Here is a 27,994-nt window from a genome sequence, read left to right on the forward strand (position 1 = left end):
AAATCTAAATATACAAGTTACTAAAACTGATTTTTTTTTGATTGAATTGTGCATGTTAGATTTCATTCAGTAATTTCATGTAAGATCTATCAATTTTTTTTTTCTGGACAGTGCAGAAGTTACTTATTTTAATTAAAATACTGGATATAAATTGAGTGACATGAAAAAGTTCTAGAGTGGACATTTATGTATTTTGCACCACTGCTTATTTTTTCTTCTGTCTTTTGCTTTTTCAGTTTTTAATTATAACTGGGTTTTTTTATTCCAGTAAAAATTATTTCCAACAAATGGCAACTGTTTAAGAGGATTGTTAAGAGATTGATCTAGACTATTCTATGCGAAGCAGAAATCCACTCGGCTCCTTGAAGTTCTTTCTAGATGTCTTTTCTGTAGCAGAAACAGTGTCTTTGAGACAAAGAATTACAAAATTATACATGTTTTGGATTTTCCATCCTCTCCACTTCCACCTCCAGCTGCATTTTCAGCTAAAAAACAGAAAAGAAAAGTAAAGTGAGTACTTTCTGTTGCTTTCAGTTGCTTTAACTTCTTGTTTTAAAAGCACTGCTTTTGTGATAAGGACATCATGTATGTTTGACTTTCTGAAAGTGGAACATGTTTTCACTACTTGTTTGGGAAATTGGAGCATGCAACAACTATACATGTTATATATACCTATACATATATGATGTAGCAATTGATACCAACATTTCTCAATGGACCAAACACACTGAACCACTCTTACTGGAAAGTTTCAGTACTTTATGTAAGTCTGTCCCACACATTCAAAACTGAGGTATGCAAGCCATGCTAAAGAAAAAAAAAAGTCTTGAATTAATATAATCTTGGAAACTATTTTTGAAGAAGATGATACAAAAGCTTTAATTTGACCTAGTTGTATAAACTTAAGAGTTTATATCCAACTTATCCAACCCTACATGAATCCCTTGGTAACAATCAATTAAGATAGAGAGACTGTTTTTTAATACTTTATAGCAACTGATTTTGTTAATGTCTCTCTCAAATGATTCCACAGATGTTTATTGGTCATAGTTAAGGTTGTTTCAATGTAATAAGTTGCGTTTCCAGATTCATTTAAGGTAAGATACCAATATTAGAATTAAAACTTACATTTGAAAGCTGTGGATCACCATGTTACTTAGGTCATTTTCGACCCTTTCCACCTGCATTGAAACATGTCACATAATCAGTGTCCTACCCTCTGTAATTTGTGGATATAATCAACACTACGTTACTAAATATGTATTTCAATTTCATAGTTCAATACTGTATTCTGCTTTCTGTTCTGAACTTTCCACTGTAGTGGTTCAGCAAATATGTTTATTTTGTTTTCTGCCTACTGAATGGCTCAGAATAGCCAGGTCAGTGTGATCTAGAGATGACCGTGGTTCAGCATGCATCATATTACTGTTTGTATGAACTGACTTTAACAAAGGTATATATTTACATGGCCTTGATTTTGACAGTGTCAGATCTGTTCTTCACAAATATGCACGGTCTCATTCCAGTGCACATTTAAAAGAGACAAAATAATTCACTTACACTTTTTTGATGCCAACTATGATAAGCAAAGAAGTCCAGATCCTTAGCTCCTGTAAATCAGTCTGTTTATGTTAGCCTATGTGAGGTGCCTTGTGGGAAAATACTTATTTCTCTAAATCAGTGATGTAAGGACTCCAGAATACCAATGATGTGAGAAAGTCTGAACTTCAAGTGGAAGCAGTGGGAGTCAAGTCCTAAGTTCGTAAATCATTATTTTATTTTTAGCTCAGAAGAACCTTATGCTTAAGGGCATAGGATAAGATTTCAATAACTATTCCCTTTGCAAAAAATGCAAATATGTAAGGAGGTTTCTGTGCAGGTCCTGGATTAGTTTGGTTTCTGTTGGCACTTCTGCAAAATTCAGATGCTTATGTTCCAGTGTTCTTATCCAGAACCAGCTAGTTGTTGAGCAGATGATGAGATTTATTGGCCAAAAAAAAAAAAGAGTGTATTTTAAAATAAATCTGGGGGAGAATGGGATGGGCCTAATTCCTCTGAAACTGTAAGTGATGCAACAATGCTTGTTTGAATTTTAGCATAGTAGCACTGATTTCATGAGCTAATTATTTTCCAGTTATACTTCAAATTCTGACAGTAACTTGATACATAGCCTTGAATAACCTCTCTTTTAATGTGAAATCTGGTTAATACTCACCTATTTCCCACAGATACTGATTAACAAATAATTGTGTACTGTTTTATGTTTTAAAGACCTAAAATACACTATTAGAACAAACTAACTTTTTTCTTTAACTGACAGTAAATCATTCTCTAAAAATCACGTTTTTCTTTTAATCTCTGAATCTTTTCATTTCAGCTGATTATTAAAGCTGATATTTCAAATGCAGTACAGAACTAAAAAAAATAACTAATTTCACTCTTACATTTGAGTTAGAATTGAGGTTTTCAGTTTATATAAAACTTGGATTGTCATTTGGGTCATCATATGCAAAACCATACTTTCAATTTTAAGTCTTAGAAAGATTAGCGTTACATTTGCACCATGAGAGAACATATTTTAGCCAAGAAACCGATGGTAAGAAACTAGAGCCAAAAGCTTGATCTCAAATTTGGAAGAGTAGTGGGGCTTGTGTTGTTCCAAGTGCATACTCCATTCTCATCTCCTATCCTTGTATTTTTATTTTCAGCTTAAACAAAGCACCAGAATACGTTTGAGAGCTGATACCATGCAGCATTTCAATACAATTCATATTTCAGATGATTGTAGCATTCACAGATAAATAGAGGTGGTTAATTATGTTCAGTTTTATGTCTTAAGACAAAATAAATTTTACAGTCACTTCACTTCTGTGATGGTCGTGTTTTCTGTAATTGTACTGCTTAGAAAATAAGGTCAGTGTATTGGATTTGTGTAATTTTGAAAGGTAACTCCTCTTCCAACTAAAGACAAAGCTAATCCGGCTAAGTCATAACTCAAATACTGTTAGTGTAAAGAATATTGTAAATTTTACCATATGTGTGAATTACAGAGAGAAGAACTACCTATATGGATATATGAATGAAAAAATCAGAAGTTATTTAACCTTTTTTGGCAGCTGCTTCTTCTTCCTTTTTCTTTTGTTCCTCAATAACTTTCATCTTCTCTTCATATTCATCAGCTCTAGTTTTCCATTCAACCCTGTTGTTCTGAAGACCGTCAAACATGGGTGTAATTTCCTTGTGAAATCTTGAGAATTCCTACGCAAGCAATTGAATTTAATGAATTAGAAATATGAAAACACTGTTGATTTGTAAAGTACGAATTTCTGGAAATGCTGCTTTGTGGAGAAAGCATTTGCTTTAATTTTTCTATTAAAATTATTATTTCTGTTTGTATGCTGTATAAATTAATTTTAATTGATAGTTTGTGGTTTTGATTTGTTTGTTTGTTTGTTTTGCAACTACTTGTTCCATTTCTATTAGCTGGTTTTCTATAGAATTGAAAAGAAGTTTTATAATAATGCCACTATCTGCCAGTGCATGTTTGTGAGTGTATTTTTGGCCAAGCCATGGTGGCATATTATTGAAAAGATTGTGTTGGGATAATAATGACATATTGCACCCACACTGTTAGAATATATCTGAATTATGTGTTGCACATTTTAGTATCTTCCCTAAATTCACATTTGAAAGTCTGGTTAATATAATACAATTATAACTTTGATACCTGATATTTCCTGATATGTTTATCAATATCAGGATATACAGAAAGTCCAGTATTTTGTAGTATATTCTAGGCAGATTAGGATGTACCTAATTATATTGAAATATTGGATGATACTCTTCTGAGTAATATTTTGAGATCATGTTAAAAGCTACGTGCAGATTAAGAAAGTTGGCATTAAGGTGCTTTCCAGAAAATATACAATGGCTGTTTGTACAGAACACTGTGAATTTTCTGTTCATTTAAGTGTGCCATTAACTGATTTCTGTAATCATCTACATGTCACATATTTATATTAAGTGGGACTCCTGCAACTGTCTAAAATTTTTTAGTGCAATTGTTGGTCATTAGTTGTTCCATCAGAACTGCTTCAGTGGGAAAACAAACCAAAAAAAATGTTCTTACCTTGTACACAAAAGTGCACACAAAATCTATGAAACCAACTTGGAGCTTAGGTAGTTCATCACCTTTGTTTCTGTCCATCATGGGCTGGAACAGAATAGCAGTAATTTAGATCATGCAGAGATCATGCTTTTGGTTATAATGAACTAATAATCATTGTTGACGATTATCTATCCAGTATTTAAATAATAGACAATATTGTTTAACACATTTAAATTATTTAGTGCTTACAATTGGTTGTTGCTGTAGTACAGTTCGTTCCAGGTCACCTTGCTCCCAAAATTCATTTGCAACCATGAGGGCAACCTGAAAAATCATAATTCAAAGGAAATGTAAGCTATAAACAATAGATCCGAATGAATAAATAAATGAAGGAAGGCAAGAACAAGGCTTTCCAGAAAAAATAATAATAATAATGTTGATTTTCTCAGAACTGGCATATTACTGTTTAAATAAACATATTGTCAATTTACCACTAAACTATTATTACTAACTTCACATCCACTGAAGAGGATATATTGTGCTATTTTGCTAGCTGTGTTATTTCTGAGTAGCTTAAAAAGTTCTCCAGAAATACAGAGTTTTAGTCAAAGACAATAGAATTCTACCATTTAATCCTTGAGAGAGTTGAGCACTTCTGTCAGGAATTGTAAACACTTTCTGGTGTATTTAAGGCTTTCTGCAGAAAATGATTATCTTCCATTTTTACATGCTGGTGCACACTATTTAAAAGATAGATTTGGGAGTTGAAATTAGATGATCTCCAAGGGACAAACCCAAGTCAATCTATGATTCTATGTTTTTATGATTATCATAATCAGCAGTACCATGACAATATTAGCAACACAACAGAATCTGTTAGTTCCTGCGATGCATAAAATCTTGAAATCATTGAATGGCTTGGGTTGGAAGGGACCTTAAAGCCCATCCAATTCCAAACCCCCTCCACTGGCAGGGTCGCCACCCACTAGATCAGGCTGTCCAGGGCCCCATCCAACCTGGCCTTGAACGCTTCCATTGATGGGGCATCCACAGCTTTCCTAGGCAGTCTGTTTCAGTAACTCACCACCCTCTGAGTAAAAGGTTTCCCTTCTTAGAAATTACTTAGAAGACTCCATAACCATCTTGTGTTTTGATTATGCATTGCTAAAACCTATACCTGTAAAATTAATGGATGAGTTTGAGCCTGACGGTCAGTAAGTACTGAAGTATTTGAAGTACTTAACTGCTAGGCAGTGTCACATTGTATTACTGAATTTATTCTTAGCATGATCAAGCTACTTCGAAACACTAAGATCTACAGAATAGGCAATTTTATTCATTTTTTTCTGTTGTGAAATCTGTACCTTAGATACACCTGAAAAATAGCAAAAGTTGGATTACACTAATGTAGTGTAGTAACATTTAAGGACAGCTAGAACAGCTGACAGATTTGGAAAGGGCAGTTTTAGCTGACTGACAAGTAGAAAAGAGGAGATAGCCCTTGCACTCTCAGTGACAGAAGCACAGAGGTTGATTTTTAGAAGGGCAGTTGGGTGCAAATAGTTATATATCTATCAAATTATAATAAGTATTGTGTTTGGGTCATGACATCAGGCACAAGTGGGCAACAAAACATAGCAAATGGGATTTTTGGCTTGAAAAGTACTTACCTTACTTTGTACCTCCCAAGGCTTGGTTATAGCAGACAAGTCACATCCGGTCATCATCATAGCCCTTTAAAAGGAAGGAGTAAAAATAATTAGAATGATGAAAGAAAAAACTAACAAACAAACAAAAAGCAACAACAGCAATTAAAAAAAGCCACCAGCAAAAGATCCATATTTTAAGCTATTTAGATACACAAGATGCAGTTAGATGCACTTTTTGAGAAGACATTTAAATTCATGGTTATGCTCATCATCAGATGATAACAACAAATCTCAATTTGCATATCTAGATGCCCAAATACTTTTGAAATCTGTTTGTAGTTAATTGATTGAATAAAGAGCAATATATTAACCACCTACATGATGACTTCTTTTTTGGTTGGATCAATAGATATATATTTAATTGCCTCCTCTTCTGTTTCCATTTTTTCAATTGCATCCACAATCTTTTGAAACATAGTCCTTTTCCTGTGAAAACATACAGATAAACCATATGTTAGTAAACAAAAATCCTGCATTATGAATAAAACAAAATAAATCCCATATTTCTCACATACATGCTTTTCCAAAGTTGCATCCTAGTCATAGTAGTCTCAAAGTGATACCTTCTTCCCCCTGAACTCCAAGTTTCCAGTTAACCTAACACATTTATATTTTGCTGTATACCCCTGATATATGAAGCACTATTTCAAAGTTTCTGACAAAGATTCAAGTAACAAGTTTCATGACTCTGCTTATTAAACTGTTCAAAGTGACATTAATGTTTCTTTAGTATTATGTTTTCCTACATAATATTCCTTCCAGCAATGTAATGAATCGGGAAAAGAGAAGCAAATACTAACAACTGTCCCCTCAAATATTCTAAAAAATCCTTGAAACTTGACTGAGAGGTACTCTGAAAAATTTGTCTTATTACTGCTTAATGAATCTTATTTCAAATGAAAGAAATAATGGGGTTAGTTTTTATTGAAATTTAGTAACGGCCACTGAACATCTAACTGAATTGTTTCCTGTTCCTAGTTTTAAATCATCCCACTCATGAGGCATCTGGACCAACCAACCAACAAACAAACAATAGTCTCACTAACCTTTGCAAAAACAAGATAATAAAGTTGGGTGAATATTTTTTTATTTGAGGTCTTTGGCATATTTAGCATTGGGATCAGTTGATGTCTGTTTTTAACCCAGAATCTCAATTTCTTTTTCATAAGCATGCTCCTGTTCAATATGAGTAATCGCAGTATGGTACACTAACTATCACACATGCAGACAACTTTATCATTAGGCTACATAATTTACAATTCTGAAATATATCTGCTGTAATTTAATGCATATTTGAATTACCTGCTAGATGCATACAAAGTATTATAGACACGTTTTGAAATTTGAAAGATTATAATGAAGATAAGAATGTCTTGGTTTTTTTTAAATGAGAATTAGACTTACTAAAATACAGCTCTGTACTCTGCATATAACAAGCAAAAACTACAGCTGTAAATAGCATAGGACTGACATTTTTTCAGTAGGAAGTTACACAGAATTTAGTACTTACTTGAAATACAAAGCCAAGTCAGTTGCTATTATTGCAACTTCAAATAAGTGTAGAACGGTTTCAAACTGGCGCTTATTTAGGTTCTGGAAGATGTTTAAACTCTGCAAGATGGAAAGTTTACGAATTCAATTCCTCTTATAAAACTGTCTTTGCTTTGTACTCTATAGGCTGCCCCATAGGACAGTATATCAGAACTGTATGTATGTTCAACTATACGCTCTAAATCAAAATAACACTACAAATGAAAAGTTCTCCAGAGGTGGCCCTCATTCAGGAGTAGTTCTTAAGCTTTTAAATACTGTTATTTCTATCAGTTACAGCTGCAGAAATGTCTGAGAATGAGATACAAATATGCATATCCTGGTGTATATTTTTCACAACCATCTCATATATACTAACCAAATCCTTTTAAACCACCTTTTAAGAGGAAAGATGGAAAAGTGAAAAATGCTTTTGGAAAAAGAAAAGCAGGATCAGCTGGCATAGAAGCTGGGAGAGAGAACTAGAAGGAATTGCATTGGGACTGCATGGAATCATTAAGGTTGGACGGGATCAGAACAAATGGCTAAATACTGTGTAGGGAGATCGAAATTCCTGCCTCCAGAGGCTGCACAAATAACTAAATTCATATTGACTTGGTCTGCTATTGTTAAGTTTAAATTAAAATCAAATAAAATCACCTATATTCTATATAATTCATCAAGAAGTGGCTGCTTTTCCTTGTTTCTTTGCCAGTCACATCCATGGACCTGAGAGTTTTTCCAGACCTCTTCTTCCTGTTAGCCTGGCTTAGCACAATTGCCTGTGGGTTATTAGGGCCCTGCTTCTGTAAAGTGCAGCGTCCTTTTTCCCAAGCAAAGGGAATGCAAGCACCACACCCCAGTTTTCCTTCTGTTTTTAACTGAGGTGAGCAGGGGCGTCGTGGTTCCCCTGTTCAGCACCCTCAAAATACTGACCACCAAAAATCAATGGTTGCTCCCCAGCATCTCACAATTGAAAAAGTGCCCCATCTCCATCAATAAAGGTAATTTTATTTTTTTTTTTTAAAGTAACAGATCTGTTTTGTGTTCTCAGATGTTTTTCTCAGATGTAGAAGTGAGTGCCTTCCATACTGCTTGCTGCAAACAAGTGGGATGGAAGATCCTTGAGATTTCAGGTGTACACAGTTATATATTTTTATTATTTCCCTGAAAAAAAATATCTAGTAAATAGTTTTAAATAGACTTTTTGCCCGTAGCCCGGAGCCAGGCTCTGCTGAGGGAGGAATGGCTGTCCTATGCAGGAGGTACAGGGCTCTGCAGGGCCGACATTTTGTTGAGCCTGAGGGAAGCAAGATGGCGCCGCCATAGCCCTGTGGGAACACCTGTGCCCATCCACAGAGCGGAGCAGAACTCTGAAATGTGGCAGCAAAAAGCCAGAGGAACTAAACTCAGACCTAACCTGCAGCTGTTTAATTGCAGTACCTTGTGTTTTCTACACCAACTTCAGCTGTTTGTGAGAGGCATGCGAGTGAGGCCTACAGGACAAGCTGCTTTTCTCTACAAGTGGGCAGTGAGTAAGAATTTGGTTTAAACTTCTGAATTTGAGCACAATTTCTTAATCGGGAATTAGAGAAATGAATAAGACCTGTAAACAATTTGTCGTTTATTTGGATCTTTTGTGTTGATTGCTGTAAGCAGAAGATTCATGCAAACATACCTCATCTTGCAGTAGGGTTTTACTGTACTCCAGGTGATGTCTTTCTAAAATGGAAGAGCCATGAAGCTTTGCTAGTGGAGCAGCTGATCTGTTAAAAAATACATAATTGTTTACAGTATTTTGAGGCAATATCTGTGATTCAGAATTCAGATTTTGGGGATTAAAATACTTCTGCTATTGATCTGTTTATTCAGTAGCTTAAAATATATCTTAAGCACTAGTATGAGGCAGAGCAAGAAGTATGGTTTTTTTGTCTTCACTCCTGTGATGGTAAAGACGGATTTAAGAGATTTCAGTGCTTGCTGAAAATCATCTGTACTTTGAAAATCTCTCTATTTATCTTGTATATTCCATTCTGCTGTTTGTTTGATCTACATGATTTCTGCGTATTTTAAAAATAATCTTAAGCCGTCGTTTAGTATTTATTGTGTGGCGTGACTTTTATCTGTAATTACGGTGGAGCATGTCCCCTGTGATTTTAACTTAATGTAAGTTGAATCTAAAGTAATAATATAATGGAATTTAATTCCTTTATCGCTTTGGCTCCTCCCTTCCCCCAGAATCACTGATTTATGAACTGTGCAAGTCCTGACTGCTCAGATGTCTTTAGTCTTATCACAGAGCTCAAAGAATCCCTCTGACCTTGGGCTAATCTTCAAGGTAATTCTGGTTCAGACTACAGCAGTGGGAGGAAGGGAGAAATATCCTATCTATGCTCCAGGTTGTTCTCCACACTGAGAAGTATATTTTCCTCCTTCTCTTGGCTAAAAAATTGTTTCCTGAGATAAACCAATGTGCATTGGTATAGGCTACCTGTGATTTCTGCCTTTGTAGATGAGGTCAAGTTCCAGGCTGTAGTGCTAAAGCAGATGGGTTTTATAAATAGCTTTACTGTGTATGACCTCAAGTAGAGGGCTTTCAGCTAGGGAAGACCATACTAGGAAGATTTAAAAACCCCTTAAACTTATTTGGATGAGAGGCAGTCAGCTGAATAAGAATCAGCATCTGTCATACTCTCTCTCCTACGTCACTTGGAGAATCCCAGAGAATAATCAGAAGATCCCCTAACGTCACTGCTCCAGCATGTCGTCTGAAACTCCTCTCCTGGGCTGAGTGTGTCCAGGGACAGAGGAGGAGGATGAATCATTCTGGAGATGCATTTAGTGGAAATAGTACTCTCAGAAAATTATGGTTTGAATCTCCTGGCCCACACGATATTCTGAGAATCCTGTGTTTTCTAGTGGCTAGCACACAGAAGAACTACCAAATCACTCAAAAAACTAAACAGTAGGTTGCTCACTCTTCAACAGTGGACCTCACCATGATTTGTAAAGCTGTAATAAACAGGTAAATTTAAAATAATATGGATTTATATTGTTTCATTATGATAATTTACTAAGAACTAGAGAAAGATCACAAGCAAGCCTTTTTGTACATTTAGAACACAAAGGAACGTGAATTGCAAAGCTTAACCTTGTGGTATATAACTTGCTGGTATGTGACCCCTGTGGCAGAAACCAAGCTCGTAGTTTTGCACTGTACATAATGTGAGGAGATTATATCTCAAAAAAGGACCTATGTCAATCAGTGATCTCACTGGAGGGAGCAAAAAAGCGAGGTGAATCAGCCAGTAGAACACTAAGAATGCACCTAAATTCCTGTCTCTAAGCTGGCCTTCGAATATTCCAGATCCTGAATCTCTCTCCAGAAAAATGCCTTTCCTCTATCTTGAAAGATAAATAAAAAACTCCAGTTAAGTACTTTCTACTCTTTTTATTGAAGCTAATTTTGACTTATCACTACTGTAACAAGACAGAGCACTGAAGTTTAATTTTGGAACTTCCTGACTAAGGCAGTCAGATAAGTAATAGAAGTTCATCTGCCATATGCTTAGATCGTCTATAGAGATTGATGATGCTTTCTTTTTAAAATCCTAAAAATTCCTTTTTGCTTCTTGTGATAGTTAAAACAACTGACTATCTTAAAAATGAACTGCAGCTCCAGCAGATCCTTCTAAGATTCTGCTTTTGAGGTTTCTCATTGTTTCAGTTGCCATGACAAATTCTCAGAGGCAGAAATCTTCTGTATGATGAGTATCAGTCAATGGCTTAGGTTGGAGGGGACCTTGAGGATTATCTAATTCCAACTCTCTGCCATGGGCAGGGTTGCCACTCACTAGATCTGGCTGCCCAGGATCTGATCTGACCTGGATTTATGTGCCTCCAGGGATGGGGCATCCACAGCTTCTCTGGGCAGTCTGTGCCAGTGCCTCTGAGTGAAAAAAAATTCTGCCTAATATCTAACCTAAATTTCCCCTCTTTTAAGTTTAAAGCCATTCCCCTTGTACTATCATAATCAGATCATGTAAAAAGTTAGTCTCCCTCCTACTTTCAAGCTTCCTTCAAGTATGGGAAGGCCACAATGATGTCTCACCAGTGCCTTCTCTTCTCCAAGCTAAACAAGCCCAGCTCCCTCAGCCTTTCAAGTCCCTTCATGCTAGATGTTTTTGCATGTGTTAACATGTTCTTCCTTTTGCCACTCAAAGTACTGCATAGCCCTATATTTGCATTTACCAAATCTGTTAATTTTACTTACTTCATTTGATACAAGTTATTGGTCCCTCTGTGATCAATGTCATGGCAGAAAGCAGCAGCAACCATGGCAAAGGCTTCTAGATCAGTGTAGTATTTCTTTATTCTACCTGTCTGTAAAGGAAAACAATTCTTACTGTGCACCTTCCTTGAAAGGAAAGCTAAGTAATGAATGTAAGGTTGATATTGGCGACATTACCATCAGCAAAGTAAACATTGTTTGTCCCACGTTGAATCCATGTCGCCAGTTGTGGTAAGTGATATCTCGATAACCCTTCCTGACTGTGTACATCCATCTTGTAAGGACCTAGTATGAATAAAAGTGATTGAGACTGTGCTGTTCACTGAAATGAAATTAATGGAATGTTCCGTAAAATTACTGGAATAATATGCTTTTTTTTAAAATGAAAATAATTAAACTGTGCATTATGTAAATGCATATTGATTTAATTCCTTAAGAGGTCAAGCAAGTTCAGGATCAATTTAAGTCTTTATAACAATTGTGCAAATATTAAGAATGTTGTTATTCATACCTCTCATGCTTTAGTATAGCTTACTCCTGTATTAAAGAACCTACAATCAGTCTGCTATGTTAAAAGAAATACAAATGACAAAATAAATCAAACCTCTGCTGGGACTTTGAACTTTTCAACAACATTTATCTCAAAGAACAGCCGTATTCCACAAGTTATCAAGCCGTGTTCTGTAACGGGAAAGTCACTGAAGCGAAATTCATATAGTTCTAAGTCTTTGGGATCGGGTAGTTCTTCTTTCTGTTAGGAAGAGTCAAAAGCAGAAGGATTTTTATGGCAAGTACAAAGTTGAACAAACTGTTTTCTTACTTCATTGGGAACACTGCATAAGGACAATATGCTTACTGTATCTTCAAAACCTAATATGTATTACATTTTGAAACACAATGGTGATACTAGTCTTCTCTTCCAAGAGGATGGGTAAGAATGTTACCTAGATGGTTTTTCTTCCTGCTCTTAATTTCAACACAATTGGTTGGGACCATCTCAGCATTTCCTCAATGAGGAAATCTCAGGTCTTGGGGTTCTTCCTTCCTGGTATAAAATCTTGTAATTTCTCCGCTTTAGCCTGGTCTCAGAGTTGCAGTTCTCTTTCACAACCAAAATTATTCAACAAGCCCTTCTCTTCACAATTAATAGTCTAAATCGTGAATAATCTTACATTTTGTCTGCCTGCAGTAGATTCTTGACTGCTTTGCTTTTGAATGATCTCAAACTAAAAATTCAAGGCTAAAATGTACAAAGCTTGTAGAGTTCAAAATTGTTATTGTTTACTTCATATCCCTTAGAGCCCTTTTTTACTGCTGTGGTTGGTGGTAAATTACGATTGTCTTCTGTAATTTACAACAGCCTGTTCTGAATAATTGTGCTTCTTGATGAAAATGAAAGCTCATTTCAGAAGTAGTGGACAGTGTAAGTTCATAATCTTATCCTACACATTCTAGGGGAAAATGGCCGGATGACATGCAGGGATATTTCTCTCCCTGAAGGGCAGATACAGAGCTTATGTCAGCTCTCTCATGAAGCGAAGAGCTTTCGAAAAGAATTCTAAAATTCGAGGGATCAAAAGGTTGAGAAGCTTGTACTAAATTTCAAAGTGCCTATTTTGTATACATTTTATAGATTCACATTAAATAGCCTCACTGGTGATAGTGGTATTGGCAAACTGTTCTGTAGCAGTTTTCATTTATATATCCCAAAAACCTAAGGAGAACAGCAGAATATTTGAAAGTATATGCCTTAAAAAAATAAAAAAATAATTCAGGGAAGTCTGATACAACCCAAAAATAGATTATATGATCACAGTGATTTTCTTCCATCACATAGTCAATAAATGATCTCCCTTACACAGATAAGGAAAGTTATAACAAAATCTATTTGCCCCTGGACAATGTATTTCAACAAATGAGGCTGAGCAACTATAGAACTGTATTTATTTCTCCCTTTGTTGAATTTCTCTTTAAATTTACTCTGATCTGAGGTCAAGGGCAAGGAAACATGTAACAGTGGTGTTTTAAGACCCATTACTTTGTGAATCATCAGATCTAGAAACACCTGCTTTATCTCATTAGCAATCTGGGATTCCAGGCCTTATAATAGGATAAAGCACTTGCATGTAGCCTTGGCAGTACAGAATATACTAGACCTTTTGATTTGTGACACCACTCTGTTGAAAGAACTCATTCTACTTGCTTTCTGGAATTTAAAAATTCATACAATATTATTACCTTTGGAAGCCTGCACTATCCTAATTACTTGTTGCTATACAAGTAGAAGGATTTGGTAAAGTTTATTGATGTTTACTTTAGCAAGTTTGTGAAGCATTGATGTGTTTTCGGTTTCACTACATACAGCTGCATGAATATCTTTTCTGTGGGAGCCAGTGAAACTTCAACACCATTGCGCTCTGGCATATACCTTAACTAGCAGTAGCTTCATGAGACCTGTTCCCTATGGCTATGACTACGTTAGCAAATGTGGTATAGTAGGAGGAAATATGTGTGGCTGGTAGTAGAAGTCAACCATCTTGCATGTATCTGATATTTCTTTTTTGGTCTGGTTCTGTATTGATACATTTACAGTAGAACTTCATTACTTTCCTGAAGTACACCTTTTGGTTTTATTTCAGTTAGACCATGTACGCTTCAGGACTGTTCTGCAAGGAAAAACAAAGTGCAGTAAGCGGGCACAAAAGCTGTTTTGCTTCAAGAAGGCATTCCCTTCTGGGCTGAAGTACCAAGGCAGAAGTGTACACAGTCTAGAAGGAAAATGGCTCATTTTTGTTTTAGCAGAAGGAGAGATTTAATTGCTTAGGTCAAATTTGTTTCAGCGCTGCAGAGTATCTTATTGCTGCATTTGGACTTCACCTAGAGAGATGCAGGATAGTTCATGGGAAAGTAGTTTTACTGGAAACTCCTGTATGTGTTCTCTTACTCAAAATGGAAGTGACCTTGCATCATTATACCTTCTGTTATTTTCAAAATGAAATAAATGTGTAGCACTGTTCATGTAGCATTCACCACTTTAAATGTTAATTGGTATAAATCTTTCTATATAACTCTGGCTCCAGGTCTATTAAAACATATATCGGAGACAGTGCTTCCTTGTAGGTAACAGTGGAGTCTGTACATGAAGAAACTGAAGAAGTCAAAGATATACTATTAAATTAGCTCCATCTAGTTGTGGAATTGATAGCTAGTATCAGTGGTATTAAGCAGAATTTATCTATATACAGCTTTTTGAATAAGAGCCATTGCTTTTTGATATCAACATTCTTCTGGAAGTCAAATTTTCATTTATTGACTTACCAAAATCCTGATAAGATCTTTTTCATCACATTCTTCTATACTCTTTACATTTAATTTCTCTTTGTATTTCTGAAAATGAAAATGAACAATACTTTCAGGTTTTGTATAGCAAATTTCCTACTTCAATTTTGTGGATAGAAACTCACCAGTATAGATTCAACTTCAGTAGGAGTAGCCTTTGTCTGGTACATAAGCATTTCCTGAGCAATGTCTTTTCTATTTTCAAGCTTGTTCATTTTATCATAAGTGTCAGTATTTAAAACAGACCACCCCAGGAACTGTGTAAGAGTCTGGAACAAAACAAAGCAAAGGTTAGGTGATAGCATGACAATAAAATTGAGCTGCCAATTTAAACTTAATTCTTAAAATTTACATTCTGGTCATGCTCTTTGAAAATCAACACTCAATTTGACCTGTTAGAAGACTTTACCTTCCCATCAACCGGTGCCATTTGACCTTCGCAGCTTTTAAGGATGTTGTTTGTTTCAACCCGTGCCCATATTCCTATCTTATATATTATAAATGCCCATATTCCCATCTTATATGCAGGAGTTTGAGGCTTATAAAGTTTAGGTTAGCTTGGGGGACTTCAACACAATGTGTAATATCATATCTTTCCAAAGTACATGATCTCCCATAGAGTTCATGATTGCAGGCATGTCCATTGGTAAGCAGCATGCCATGCCTGCTAATATTTGGCATTTGGACATTGTCCTTAATATTATGCTTCAACTTTTGGCTAGCCATGCGGTGGTCAGGCAGTTTGACTGGAAGATCTTCAAAAGTTCTTTGCATCTGAACTGTTCCATTCCATCCCATTTTTAACCCACTCACATTAATTATGAACGTGGACCATCATTAAAGACTCAAATGACTTAAAAATATCTGGCTTTGGTTCATTATTGGAATGTAAATGATCTCATAAATTTTCAGTTTTATAAACAGAGAAAAAAATCTCTCATTCTTAAGAAACTGTGGTGAGGAAGATAGTCTTTTGGTCAGATGTTAATATAGCCTGCTAAAAAATTGCTAAGTTAGCATCATATGGCTCCTTAGGGTCTGTAATCCTATTACACTTACTTCAATTATCTGTTCATCGTACTCATCAAAAGGTTTTCCATCTTTCCTGTTGTAGAATGTTGCAACTCCCACAATTTCTTCTTTTTTGTTGACAATAGGCAATGAAAGGACATTTTTGATAACCCATCCAGTCTCATCCACGGGTCCTTTCTATAGAAAAGGCAGGGAGGAGGAAATGTTGCATGTTTCTTTGAAAGTAGTAATACAGCTATTAATATAGGTTCTGTAACACTAAGTCCCATGAATCACAAAGAAAGGAGAAAATTTTCATGTACTCAATCATATAACTAATTTGTGGAAGGATTTAGCATATTTTTCCACTATGTTTATAACTATATATGTTACTTGAATTACCTGAAATGTGAAATATTCATCTGCTCGTGCATTCATCATGTTACAAATCTGCAATATAAAGAAAAGGAGACATTATTCAAAGAAAATATAGCATGCATCATGACTTGGCCTGTCTTTATTTTTTTTTTTTAAAGGATATATATTTTAAGCTAAAAGCAGTGAGCATCCTAGCTAGCTACAAAGAGTAAAACTGTTCCTATTAATTTAGTTGTGGGTATTCTTACGTATCATTTTAGAGCATTTACAACAAAGTGCCTCATGTATGGAACCTCACAATGCACAAGCATAAATGTTAAGAAAACTTCTGTGCCGGTTTTCAGTGACCTGGGGAATTGCAGAAGTAAATAATTTGAATACTACCTCAAAAGGCTAGGTATTTATTGCTATTAAAAGTGACATAGAGTTACTAATAGCTGTCATTCACAATGACTTTGAATTACATATCTTGGCTACGCTGTGTGCCATGCTAAAACAGTGCTGTACCAGTATGGAGCTGCACATACTTTCTGGCTGATTTGGCCCAGCCCACGTTTTCCAACTTACTGCTACATAGAAGACATGAGAAAAGGAAAGAAAAAACTTTTAATGGTGTATATTTAGACACTTACTGTGAGTAATAGTTCACACATTTGGAAAGAAATATGCACCATGCAAATTTATTCCTCTAATGTTACCATAATTCGAGGGAAATTTTCTTGGTATTTTGGATATTAGTGCTATGGGTTTGTCTCCATACAGGCTACTGATTCACATAACTTTGGAAGCAGTGCAGTATTTTTAGATAATTTGGGTATGGGAAGTATTTTTTCTTTTTTTTGTTCAATCAGAAGAACTTCATATATTAAGACATGTAGTTTTTACTTTTGGTATGAACTTACAAATCCATTTTCTGCAACATATGTTGGCAATCCACTGATAAGACACCAGTGATCTGCTGGAGGTGACCTTTAGAGAGAGAATGAAATTAGATGATTTTTGCAGATATAGATATGCTAGTATTCTATCTCAGCAATAAATCTAATTGCCACACATTAACAGGCTGCCCAGGAATACTCACGGAATGACTTTGATTTCTTCTTTCCCATGCAAGATGTAGTCAATAATCTTATAAAAGTTGATTTCCTAAACAAAAAGAGAAAAACATTTAAGTTACCTGTAGAAACTCAATGTCAAAGTTAAGATTCATTAAAAGAAAAATTTATATCCTCACTCTTCCATCAGGTGTCTTGGGACCTTTGTAAGGCTCTGCCTCCCCCAGCCGAATGGGCCATTCATCATAGAACTCCTGACAAAACAATACACAGATGTTAGCAAAATTAAAAATCTGTTCAGTGTTCAGAGATAACATGAGATTTATGGATAACAGTCTTATTTTTCTCTCTCCACAAGAGTTTTATGGACACGTTTCAGGAAAACAAACAAACAAACCACAAAGTATATTCCAGGCAAGAAATGGTAACCAGTAAATTTCAGACTAATATGAAGCTTGTCTCTTCATTTGTACACTTCAGTTGTTTTAGTAAATAGCAATTTTTTAAAGCAGTAATCAGACTACATTTCTCTCTTCTTTCTTTACTCAGGATTGTATGATAAATTCAAAAAATGATTTTATAATGTTTATCATGGTTGCATGCTTTGCCATTCTTATTTTGCACCTGATTGTTGTAACTCGGTTAGATTTTGTATAAATTATCTCAAAGGGTTAGAAAGGATTGTATCTTTATGTCTTGGAGCGATCTACATTAGAAATAGGCAGAACCAGTGAGTTAGAAGGACAGATTTTATAACTTACAATTAGGACACTTTTCTGGCAGGTAAGCAAAATGAATGTTACCTTCTCTTTAGTCATGTCCAGCAGACCAACAGAATATCTTTCACAGTTTAAATACATTCGAATAGTATACAGTGCTTTGTGAAACTGACGTTCTATGTCTGTTAGCTCTTCAAATACTTTGTTGGCAGACCACAACAGCATCTATTTACAACAAAAGAGAAAGAGAGTGAGTCAACAGTAAAATGCATTTGAATGGAACAAACAAACCATACGCATAGGAATGGCAGGCATCCCAAAATAAAGCAATAAGTTGAATTACTGTTATCAGAGAAATAAATAAATAAGATGCTTTTCTTACTCTAATAAGCATGTGAGACTGTTGGACAGTGAGAATAATGGTTTCATGCAAAAACAAAGTATCATCATTTACAAATTCTTCTATACCTGACTTCTTCGGGATTCAATGTTGTAGAGATATGAGGTGTGATGGTTTCTTAGGACCAAAGATATAAAATTGAGGTATTTTTTAAAGACCTAAAAATGACAAAACAAAAAGCCAAGAATAAGACATTTTCAAATCAAGAGGTAGATTCATTCAAACTATTTGGTGAACTAGTAACTGTGCTGTTGTATAATAGGAGATTATTACCTCTTCATCCTCTTTTGAGAACTCACTGGCGTTTAATTTGTTGAGAGCCATGACAACAGCAAGCACCTCTTTACCCTGCATGATTGGGATTGCCAACATATTGACAGTTGTATAACCAGTTTGTTTGTCCAGAAAGTCTGAAAAATGGTTATTCTGGAAGAAAAAAATATCGAAAACACAGTTTAAATACTTTACTTATTAGTCAATTATTATACCAAAAATAAATGGTTATTTTCTTTCATAATTTATATTTGCAATGATATAAGCACAATTTCACGGTGCAGTAAGCTGATACTGCCCAAATGATTATCATTATTTAATACAGTGTCACAAGGTTGCATGTAAATACATTTTTAAGAATTGGTTGTGAATGTGGATACCGCAACGAAGTTCAAGACAGATTTGAGGAATTAAAAGCTCAAATAAAGCGGAGAATAATATGAATTTGTGGGTATCTAATAGTCTAATGCATGTGGTGTGCATGTAAGAGATTTACTTCATAACTGTATTAATATTTATTATTATTTATTTATTTCTGTAGATAAAATGAATGATACTATCCCATCGCATGGTATTAAAAACTACGTGTGAAACTCTTTACAATCTTTGTGGCTGAAAATGCATCTGGCAGGGAGGCATCCCCAGCGGGTGCACACCTGACTTAGCCATGTGTTGTTGCTTTCTCTTTTTCTAGGAGAAAGCTATGGGGATGAATTCCTGATCTCTTAATATTTAAAAGGGGCCTGTATACACGAAGTGAGTGGAATCATCTGGACATAGCAGCTGAGTCTTAATTTCTTTAACTGAAGGTACAAGAAGTGATGCTTGGGAAGAAGCACTGTGGTCACAAGATTTTTAGAGATGGCTGGAAAATTTTAAAGGATGCAAGTCTATGTCAATAAACAAAAAGATCTGTAACCATAAGCCAACCTGAACTGTGCCTGGATAGTTCAGTGCAGATAGGTAAAAATACCTCATAATACGCTGATCACTCTTTCACAGCATATACAAAGATTTGAATCATATGATTTTTGTATGCAAGCAAAATTTTGTGTATTGATTTGGACCTTTCAATATTGAAAATTTTGCTTGTAATTGCTAGTAGTTTGTTCCCAGTCAAGATTTTAACATATTTTCTCTTGCGAACATAAGCTCCTTTGGCTTTGAAGAAAATCACTTTTCATAATGTCTGGAAAATCCTGTTCATAATCAAATAATCTTTTAGCATCAGAGCCAAAATAATGTCTTTCTGCTCCTATTGCTACTCCTACTTTCTGCTCCGATTATAAGGTAGACAATTTATTTGAGCCTGACCTTATAAGTGGAGCCATCTTTGAGTGCTGTTGTGAACTTTCAGCTTTCAGCTAAATCATAAAACAGACTAAAAAAGATGGGGGAAAGGAGGTTTGTTCATAATTCTCTACATTTGCAAGTGTTTTCTACTATCTCCTGTTGAAGCGAAGATACGTAGCCTCTGACTGTACCACAGTACCCTGTAGATACCTGCTAATCTGTGCAACGCATCCTGGACTTGCACTAAGCTAGGACCAGCTTACATGAGAGGAAAATCAGGACCCCTCTCTGTGTTTATCTTTCTGTTACAGGTGATTAAAAAGATGATTGGAGAGGGTTCTGACAGCTGACTGTTATTCTAGCCAGTTTACTTGAAATGACTAATTCATTTTTCTTCATTCTCTACACCAGGACACCAGCTTTATCTCATTGTAACTTACATATACTACAACTTACATATACTATATTATTATGATAAACCTTTTCCAATGAGTTACAAACACGATGCTCTATGTTTGCTTGATTTAGATGACTTTAGATAACTTTTATTTCTTTATGTTCTATTTAAATGGTAGCAGTGGAATTTACAAAAAAAGTAATTCACTGCTGTGAAGAGTGTGATTATACATCTGTGAAAGGGAAAAAGCAGTTATTTCTAAAAATATTTTTTATTTTCCTTAAATGGTGTTTTCTAATAAGCTTGCCTGCTGAGACACAGCTGACTGTGAACTGTAGCTACACAGCTGTAAGTTTGTGTTGGTAATAAGGTCCAATGGAGAAAAAAGTCACTTCTCTGGGAAACAGGGGTATTACAAAAAGAAAGTTAGTTTTCAGATAATAATAATTTAGATAATAATTTTCAATTACATAAATCACACTGTTTTGTTTTCAAAAATCAGTGTTACTGTATTGGTTCTGGAAAGTTATTATTGATGGACCATCTAGAAGAAGAAACCATCTTGTCTCTCTTTAATTTCATGGTTCTCCCTGCAGATCTTGATTTCTTTCTTAGGAGAGAGATGTTCATCTATGTACCCTTTTGCTATTTCTTTCCTGATGAATTCTGCCTCACTGGCTGGTTCCTTAAGCAAACTATTAAAAAAAAAAAAAAAAAGAGTTCTCCAGAATTTTTCACAGGCTTTATTCTGTGCCAAATTTAAAAGCATAATGAAGACCATTGTTCTAATGTTTGTTCAACCATTATATGGTATTTAATGATGGAACTGCATCTCTCAGTTCACAACATTATCTTAGGATTTGCAACACTCTGTTCCATAACACTGCACTGTCTTAAGCATTTCTGAATGGCAAAATGCAGCCTGAGTCAACTGAGCTTGACACTACTGGGAACCTCCACATCAAACTCCACAGCATAAATTAGTGAGTGTAAATTTGATCAGAAACATGCAAAATTATTCTAAGTAATGAGTGTGATCCTAGTTAATTTGGAAAGAAAGAGAAAGGGAGACATTTGAGAAGAAAATCAGTTGAAAGCATAAAGGAATATGGATCCTTCTTCCCTATTTGGTCAGTCAGGGTGAAGGCTGATTATGTTTGTTCATCTGAGGCAAGAGGAACAGCAGTTCAAAGTTGCCAATAAATGAGGTTTTTCACATTTTCAGTGTACTTTTTCCCTTTTGATTGCTTATTATCTGGTCCATCTTCAACATCTTCATTACACGTGTGATTTGCCTATTAGGAAATGAGACTTTTTCATGAACTTTGCTTCCTTGACTGGAGCCCTGCTTGGAAGCAATATGATGTAATGTTGTTTGTGTTTCACAGGCAACATTTACACCTTGGTTTGCACATCAACTCCCATTCAAAAAACTCTTCCAGTTTCTCTCTTACTGTGTAGCCTCAGTGATGCATCAGTAACTTACTGTGCAGCCAGTTCCCCATTTTAAGTTTGGCAAATTGCCTCTAACACCACAGTGGAGGAGAAATGGAAAGACTTAATCCTACAGCTGAGGTGGTAGTGCCAAGACAGCCAATGCCTATTTTCCTCCATCCTTCTGGGAGCCCATGCAGTTATGACTAATTTGTTACTATGCTCATTGTGGACTGGAGGTTCTGGGTTGCATAGGTGACTTCAGAGTGGCAAAATACATGGATGACAAGGAATGGGTCTGGAGCAGTATCACAGAATCATAGAGTGGCCTGGGTTGAAAAGGACCTCAAAGATCACCTAGTTTCGATCACCCTGCTGTGGGCAGGGTCACCGACCACCAGACAAGTAGTGGAGCAGAAAAACTACAGGAACTTCTGTAATTAGGAGCCAGTGTCACACTGTCATCTTAATTACATTTTTCTTTGCACCATCTTTACATGTTTCTGCTTTTCTTTGTGGTAGGCTTGCTGTATTTTTTCCTGTTCCTGATATTTTGTTCTTCCACTGATTCTCTTCCATGGGCTCAAATTCCTTAAAAAACATTTTTACTGCTGAGTTGTAGGGAATTGGTGTGTTATATTGCTGCACCTCACATTTCTGCTTATCTTAATTTCAAATTAAGATAAAACAAATGTGTTTGTTTTATAATGATGCACTTAATTATAAATGGATGCACTTAATTATAAAAGGTGTCTACCATCAGATAGGACAATATCATTGGTCTGATTCAAGACAAAAAAAAACAATTAGTTAAATTATTTGGTCATTCACTGGGCCATATTCAAAAATTTTTTATCAGGGATGTAGGACAGCTATAGTTTAACATGTAACTTGCTAGTGTTACAGAACAAATTGAATTTGATATCTTAAAGATCTCAAGAGTTTTGAAAATGAAAGCAAATAAAAATAGATAAGGATTTATCAGCATTTGAGGATTAAACATTTTCAGTCATGTCACTGACATTCCTGCTTTTTATTGCCAAAAGTAGCAGATGTTTTGCTTCTTTATGAAAATGAGTTTTTATTCCATGTCTTTGAGCAATTTTGTTCACATTAAACAAGAAAATAAGCCTAAAGGGGAATTTTTCACTTTAGTATTTAATTTTTATGTTTTCATTTTTCCTCTTTGAACACAAGTTAATTCAGGGAAAGAAGGAAAGATGTGAATTCCATCCCTCCCCCATTCCCCCCTTCCCCCCCTTCCCCCAAGCCGGAAAACATGATTAGTAGAAATTGGTTCCTGTATTAAAATATTTTCTTGAATGAAACTTTGTCTTTATAATAGATTGTAACAGATTTCCATTTTCCCATTTAATATTTGCTATTTTAATTATGAGTTTATGACAATGTTTTTAGTATCAAGATGGCAAAGGTGAAATAGAGGTGCAAATATTAACATGTAGACACAGTGCAAGTTCTAGGCAGGTAAAAATCTATCCCTCTGTTTTTTCCTTATGTTTAGTTTATGCTGGGAAGCATTCAGGAAGGCAATACTTTTGAAGCACTGTCTGAAGATGGACAGAAATAAGATGCTCTTCTAATTTCTTCTAATCCTAAGAATTTTGAGTTTGTTTCTCAAGAATTTCCCTTCAAAGTTGTTTTAACAATCTAACTGGCTTATTAAACCTTATTAAACTTACTGTGTTTCATCAATATGTTGAATATTTGGGTTTCTTCTTCAAGACCACATTCCTAGGGGATGAGAACTGAGACATCTCATTACAAAATGCCAGGCCTGCTACCCAGCTTAATCACAAAGTGACTCCCACTCTTCCTTCTTCTTCCTCCCTAATCCCTTCCCACTACCATTGTCAGGTCAGTGAGTTGTGTCATTTACCATCTTGCACTCTCCTGGGCTTCCCCAGTGCTTTGTATTTCTGACGTGGATGAGCACAATTCCATCAATCTGTTCTTGCCCTAGGATGCAGTCTAAGATCAATGCCAGGCCCCAGGACTACTGCTGTACTTTAACAGAATGACTGTATGCCCAGCAGCTGGACAACGGCTTGGTGTCTCACACTGCAGTGTGAGTGTTCATAGCACTGAGCTGCTACATCATGCTTCCACTTGCTCTCTTCTGTCTTCAGATAATCTTTAAGTTATTTTTACAATGCTGTGTAAATTATAGAAAGGGGATGGAGTGTCTCTTCTTCATTCCAGGCTCCAGAGTTTGATGCATTCCCATGACTGAAAATCCTGTCACTTCAGAAAGTCTCAATATGAAAACATCCCCCACTTTTTAATTGAAGAGAGATAGAGCTCCAGAAGAAAAGAATCATGGAAATGGAAGCTAGCTCAATTTACCAAGGGTTGATGCAGAAACTTATCGCTTGAAGATGTTTTTAAGATTGTTTTGCAGGTTCCCTGTGGTTAAATTAGGTGCCACAATGATCAGTGCTCTGGCTGTTCAATCTGAGATGGAAGCATTGAATTTCTCAGTGTTCTGTTGTTTATTCATTCATAATTCAAATACATAGTGGATAAAAGCAAATATATGTACTATATATGTTGGCTTTTTACAGGCTGAGAATGTGGGATTTTAATTCCTCAGTTCTTGTCTTACGTCTTAGTTCTATCTGGAAATGATATCCTAGGAAAAGATGTAACATAAAATCTTTATCATTTTGTCAGTGTTATCAGATAATTTTTATAGGATACTAATGGGCCTATCTGATTCTATGCAGTTTGTTATTTTATTTTGGAATGTTTAAGTAGCATACTCTACTCTGCTAGGCCTTGGGAACAATGTGAGGCCAATCATCACAGCAGTGGTCCTGCCTGCCTCCTATTTCTCACTGCTGTTAAATCCTGGATTAAATACTATTAGCTCTTGCTGTCAACAAGTCTTTAATCTTATGGGGGGGAGTCTGTTCTTGCTACTAAGTTAATTATGAAAGGTCTGTATCTTTTCCTCCTGCTTTTCTTTTCTGTAGCATTAGTCAGGATGAGGAGCTTCCTCACGTTTGTTGGTACTTTTCCAAGCTGAAGGAGGTAATCTCTCAAGAACTGGCTACCAGGCACTAAAAGTGAAGTCCCACGTTTTTTCAAAGATTGATTGCAGTTGTGATCTTTTGTTCTGTTCCCTCCTCTTATAAAGGGGTGGTGATTAAAGCACCACAGTGTCTCACTGTTTGACAGTGTTACCAGGAGCTTAAGACTTAAAAAAAAAAAAAAAGGCAAAGCTGTTATGCTGTTTGGATATGGATTGTGTCAGAAATAGAAAGTGGTTAGACATGACATCCTTACAGCACCGTAGCCATCATTCATTCTGCATTTTGTATTTGTTGTGCGTTTTGTACTCTAACAGGACATTGAGGCAAAATTCCTCTCAGATTTAACTCCACTTGTCTTTTTTTTTTGCTCAGGATTTAGGTAGTAGACAATCTAGTTTGACAGAGGTGCAGTCAAAGTGATTTGAAAATTAATGCTTGTTTCAAAATGATAAAGGCTTCAGTAGCTGACTTTCTTTTGCCATGGACTGACTATATTCCTTAAATCTTACTGGCTAAACTTGCACTTCTGTGATTTTTACAAAGATAAAGATTCTGATGACATTAGTAGGAGCTTTGCCTGTGCAGCGTGTGGATTTGGACACTGGATATTTTTTCTAATTGAATGAAAATGCTGATAGTAATAAGACCTTCATGTTAATTTTTACATAACAAATATTGGTTCCAGAAAAATCCCTTTGAGTTTCGTAATTACCTTGTAAAATGTTAACGCTTCAGTGACATTCAGTTACTAAATGTGGATTAATGGCTCTATGGTTTGGTTGTATTTTTTAAGTGTGGCCTAATGGCCACTCTGTCAGTAATCCTGAGAGAGTAAATGAATGCTGAAGATGGCTTCACAGTGGTTGAATAATAGATGAATAGGTATTCATCAAGCATTAATTAATTTATGCATGCAAAATGAATATTTAGCAGTGCTAGATAGACAAAGAGATTCTCTTGTTTACATTATATTTCTCACAAAATTTTGAACAAGTCGTACTGAAAGCACGGAAATATTTGAGTAGCCCTTCTCTGGGTGCCCCTCACATAATGATATTTAGGAGCTATGCAGTGTCTGATAAAAGGCACATCTTTCTTGATCCTCCTGATCTTTTCTCATGTAATCAGCCTTATGAATTTAGAAGGATTATCTTCCAATCTCCTAATGTGGTGGTAAAAGGCAGTCATATGCTTCTTGTCAGAGCAGAAGCCACCAAAGAAAGCCACCCAGTGGTTAAAAATCAACTGATTTGCTTTCTCAAATCAATCATTTTTCTGTTTATTTTCATGCTTCCTACTTATATATCTTAGATAGTTTACTATATAATGGAATGTTCTTTTCACACACATGCAGATTTTTGATTGTTTTTGATCTTTAAGAGTAGTACTTCCTTCCTTTATGCCTGCCAACTTTTAACATGACAAAATGTGTTACTTTTTGTTTACCTCCTGCAAAAAAATAGAAAATTGCAGTTTATGTAGGCATTCAGACACTGAGGTGGTTTCGGTCTCTAAAATCCTCTAGAATTTTAAATTGTCAATATAGGAAATATGGAAAACCAGATATTTTTCTGATATAGTCATCTTTACCACCATTTGATTACACTGAGCTTTTCCACAGAAGACTAAAAAGAGGTGAAGCTGCTGCCATGTTATGCTAGAAGGTTGGTTGCCTTTAAAGAAATCTACAACAATCAAAGCACTTTCGTCTTTCCCTATGTATTTCAAAGCCATTTATAAAGCAGTTCTTATTCATGCATTTCTGTCTGATTATTCAATATAATTTCCATGTAACATTTGTTATAACTCCTATCTGCACATTAAATAAACTAGGTAATTATGTGCAAATTCAACAAGAACTTTGAAAACAGCGGAGCAGCTCTTCTTCCACAGATGGTGCTGAACACATGCTGGATCTGGACACACTCATAATTTGAAACTACTTTAAATTCATAGAGAGTCATGAAGCCAGACGTATGTTGACACCATCTTCATCTGGGTTCATTTACACTGTAAGGAAGCACTCTAATTAAGAAAGCTACAAATACATTATATTCAGAGACGAGTGTATAGCACTATCAAATGATAGGGGACCTAGCAAACCTATACTGGAGAAAACAATAGGAGTCCCCTGCCTTGTTCAATAGAAACACAAGTACTTACTGGTCTATTAATATATTCTGATATATATCTGATATATTCTAATATATATATGATATTCTCCTTTGTTATTACAGTAAATCAGGTTTTGATTATTGTGCGAGGATACTAGAACTACTTCACTAGGCTACATGATGTGATACTGGGTTTTAAGCATTGTCTTCTGTTGCTTTTCTCTTGCTTATACCTGGATTGCTGTCTTGGGGATGTCTCTAAAGAATGACTCCAAACCCTCAAGCCCTTTGCAGAAAGAAAGCTGAGTAAGCAAATGCACAGAAACCCATCCCCCAGGGAAAATCACTCACCTTTTTCACATCAGGTATATTAAAAAACTTCTTGGTATGAGCAACCCATCCCGCTATCCCGATGTCCAAAGGGAAAACAGTTTCGTTGTCTGGATTCACCAAATTCTCCTCAAATTTGGAAGTTGGAGTGACATTGAGAAGCCTGGTAGCTACTTCTGGAATACCATTTCGGGAACGACAAATAAACATGCTACACCGATCGGCTGCCAGCAGCTGTGACAGCCTCTGCAGGGTTTTGTGCACAATCTTTTCCATAGAGCCTGCTTCATCCTGGATTTCTGTCAGCAGCTCAAAAAGTATGTTACACTCCTCCAGGCGAGACATGTCTTTGAAGCTTACTCCTTCCTTCACATCTCCAGGGCTCACTTGAAAGATACTTCCCAGCACTTCTGCCCTCATTTTGCGGTCAAAATATTCCTTGGCAAACTGGGGATTGTTCTCCAAGTATTTTTCAACAGCATCTTTATTTACCTCACCCATTTTTGCTGGATTGTTCTTAGGATTTCTTTCAGAACTTCATCACCATCAAAGCAGAAGTG

At 35.7% G+C, this 27,994-nt stretch overlaps 1 protein-coding gene across 1 annotated transcript; it reads right to left on the reverse strand.

The window, feature by feature from the left end:
* Positions 1–420: 420 nt before the first annotated feature.
* Positions 421–27,935, reverse strand: PDE6C (phosphodiesterase 6C). Its single transcript, XM_042863044.1, has 22 exons — positions 27,456–27,935; positions 18,814–18,966; positions 18,609–18,698; positions 18,225–18,365; positions 17,601–17,675; positions 17,448–17,512; positions 17,269–17,335; positions 16,391–16,438; positions 16,037–16,186; positions 15,103–15,246; positions 14,957–15,025; positions 12,243–12,389; positions 11,816–11,923; positions 11,621–11,730; positions 9,026–9,113; positions 7,328–7,428; positions 6,136–6,243; positions 5,779–5,842; positions 4,358–4,432; positions 4,130–4,213; positions 3,105–3,258; positions 421–485 (listed from the first exon to the last, which is right to left on the reverse strand). The coding sequence occupies exons 1-22, from the start codon at positions 27,933–27,935 to the stop codon at positions 421–423; spliced, it is 2,586 nt and encodes an 861-aa protein (XP_042718978.1).
* Positions 27,936–27,994: the final 59 nt, after the last annotated feature.

Source organism: Lagopus leucura, unplaced genomic scaffold (genome assembly GCF_019238085.1).
Source record: "Lagopus leucura isolate 7727_CA_CO unplaced genomic scaffold, USGS_WTPT01 Super-Scaffold_739, whole genome shotgun sequence".
NCBI lineage: Eukaryota > Metazoa > Chordata > Aves > Galliformes > Phasianidae > Lagopus > Lagopus leucura.

Coding starts and splice junctions, on each gene's coding strand:
- PDE6C (XM_042863044.1), bottom strand. CDS start 27,935: ATGGGTGAGGTAAATAAAGATGCTGTTGAAAAATACTTGGAGAACAAT. Junction 9,114..11,620: donor AATAACTTGTATCAAATGAA/GTAAGTAAAATT, acceptor ATTTTTTAACAG/ATCAGCTGCTCCACTAGCAA. Junction 486..3,104: donor AGAAGCAGCTGCCAAAAAAG/GTTAAATAACTT, acceptor TCTGTTTTTTAG/CTGAAAATGCAGCTGGAGGT.